Raw genomic sequence first — 2,905 nt, 5'->3', positions numbered from 1 at the left:
GTCTTCTCACGCACAGCACATTTCCTATATTAATTAATAAATCAATTAATTATTAATAATTTTTACCAAGCCCAACGGTATGAAAGCACCATTATTGGTGGAGAACTTATTCAAAAAAAGTTCATATATTTATAAATATATTTATAAAAAAAGTTCATATATTTATAAATATAATTAAGGGATGGAACAACAAATACAAGAAAAAGCAATACTGTTGGACTAGTTAGCCGCTGTTTTATTACGTGGAGGTTATGTAATGAGCCATTGTGGAGGTTGAGGTTATGTAGTGAGTCATTGTGTATGTTATGCAATAGTCATTTACATACGTTTCAATCTAGCCAGTGGTTTGGCAGATCTCATCAGAATGTTGAGGAGTATGTTCAGAGTTTGTGGTGTGCGAAATGTAGGAGAAGTGATTAGTGGGTGTATTAATGTATGTGGTGGTGTAATAGTAGCGATAGGTATATATGTATATATATATATAAGGGCATAACTATACAAGAATGCCTCACGTTAACTACCATAATAAACACATTTTTTACTACTTGATAAATTCTTATATGAGAGTTTATCCTATTATTGTATATATATATATATATAGTTAAAATTTATAGAAAATCAAAGACGAAGATTGGTGTAGGAACAACAATAGAAAAATCTCTTACGTTTCAAACCTATGATCTTTGACAGAAAGGAATATAAAAGGAAATAATCCGAGGGAGAGGAAGAAATATGTGTTGAGTTCAGTGGTCCAACAGTGTATTCTGTATTTTGTTGTAGTATGGATGTCAAAGTATGGCCGTACTTGAGCCAGTCGTCCTAGAACGAGGTGGTTGGATAATATCCATAGCCGCAGGGTGTCTCTCCAGCACAAAGGGACATTGTGATTAGAATGTCACAGAAAAGAATCATCTGGTGAGAGACCTAGGGGTCGACCAAGAACAAGATGATCGGGGAATATTCACAGTCTCAAGGACTCTCTCCCGGTTGAGCCATCTGCATCAAGAGAGGTCACGGCTCCAGTTCTACAGATGTGATTAGAACGCTACAGGACAGAATCGCAAGATGGATTCTTCAAGCTAAGCCAACTGGCAGGAGACCTAAGGGTAGACATGGTTGGATGATATCTATAGTCTCTGTTGGTCATGCTTGGGGGACCCCGGAGGAAAAGAGTAAATATGGTTGTTTCTGATAGGACCCTATATAGGAGGTACCTCAGGACTCTACCTCCACAACCCTCTCAGAAATAGTGAGCAGAGAAGATGGATGGATAAATTAAATACCAGCCCCAATCATTAACAATTTGTTTAATTTGTTTTCTTTGTAGATCTTTTAGCAGAATACTTGAAATGGCTACCTGAGGAACAACATGCTGCAGTAAAAGAACTATGGCCACCAGTCTAATTATCCCCTTTGTTAGCATCGCTAACGAACATTTTTAATGTAAAAAGTCATTGACTAAAAAATAAATAAATATTTATTTATATTTCTAAACTGTTTTCCTTGTTAATTTTTATCATACCTCTGAGTTTGTGTATATGTTTGCATGGCTGTGTGGTAAGAAGCTTGCTTCCCAACCACATGGTTTCGGGTTTAGTCCCACTGCGTGGCACCTTGGGCAAGTGTCTTCTACTAAACCCTTCGGTTGACCAAAGCCTTGTGAGTGGATTTGGTAGATGGAAACTGAAAGAAGCCCATCATATATATATATATGTATGTGTGTGTGTGTGTGTGTATATATATATGTGTATGCATCTATATCTGTCCCCATTTCCATTGCTTGACAACTGGTGTGTTTATGTCCCTTAACCTGACGGTTCAGCAAAAGATACCAATAGAATAAGTACTACACTTATTAAAGATAAGTCCTTTTAAGGTGGTGCTCCAGCTTGGCCATACTCAAATGACTGAAACAGGTAAAAGAAAAAAAAAGGGGAGTAAACAGCAGAACGGGGGAGGGTGGCACTGCATAGTGCCAAAGATCCCAGCATTACAAGAAACAGATGCTGCAGCAGCAGCTTGGGTTTCAAGGGCCAGCAGCCCTTCAGTATCCTAAAATGCCTGAGAGACTGGCATGGTGTGGATAGAGGCGTCTTCAAAATAAAACTGGATCTCCTCCTGTCAAGGGTTTCAGATGAGCCTACCTCAAGGCAAGAAACAAAGATGAGGGTAGTGGCATCAAACTCCCACATTCACCAAATGGCATTCCAGAGGCCTTAATTATAATTATTCATATATATATATATAGATAGATAGATATAGATATAGGCGTAGGAGTGGCTGTGTGGTAAGTAGCTTGCTTACCAACCACATGGTTCTGGGTTCAGTCCCACTGCGTGGCACCTTGGGCAAGTGTCTTCTACTATAGCCTCGGGCCGACCAAAGCCTTGTGAGTGGATTTGGTAGGCGGAAACTGAAAGAAGCCCATCGTATACATGTACATATATATATATATATACATACATATATATATATGTGTGTGTGTGTTTGTCCCACACCCCAACATCGCTTGACAACCGATGCTGGTGTGTTTACGTCCTCGTAACTTAGCGGTTCGGCAAAAAGAGACCGATAGAATAAGTACTAGGCTTACAAAGAATAAGTCCTGGGCTCGATTTGCTCGACTAAAGGCGGTGCTCCAGCATGGCCACAGTCAAATGACTGAAACAAGTAAAAGAGTAACGAGTGTATATATATATATATATATATATATATATATATATATATATATATATATATATATATAAAGAAGCATTGGTTATAGAACAAGCATTAAGTTTTGGTCAACGACTTTACATACAACACCCCACCCTCAAACATTTAATCATATATAAAAATCACCATGGTTTTCAGACACATAAAAAATAATACGTATACATAGAATCACAGAAGGTAAAAATAAAAT

At 37.9% G+C, this 2,905-nt stretch overlaps 1 protein-coding gene across 1 annotated transcript in view; it reads left to right on the top strand.

The window, feature by feature from the left end:
* Window positions 1-1,494, top strand: part of LOC106881887 (probable ATP-dependent RNA helicase DHX37) — a 25,242-nt gene extending 23,748 nt beyond the window's left edge. Inside the window, exon 19 of the mRNA XM_052978104.1 lies at window positions 1,328-1,494. Coding sequence (XP_052834064.1) covers window positions 1,328-1,404 — 77 coding nt within the window. The 3' untranslated portion in view covers window positions 1,405-1,494. The remainder of the gene's footprint in view (window positions 1-1,327) is intronic.
* Window positions 1,495-2,905: the final 1,411 nt, after the last annotated feature.

The sequence above is a fragment of the Octopus bimaculoides genome, chromosome 30, assembly GCF_001194135.2.
Source record: "Octopus bimaculoides isolate UCB-OBI-ISO-001 chromosome 30, ASM119413v2, whole genome shotgun sequence".
NCBI classification, from domain to species: Eukaryota; Metazoa; Mollusca; class Cephalopoda; order Octopoda; family Octopodidae; genus Octopus; species Octopus bimaculoides.
Note: the sequence above shows the minus strand (reverse complement) of the source record. Positions and strands in the feature narration are given on the sequence as shown.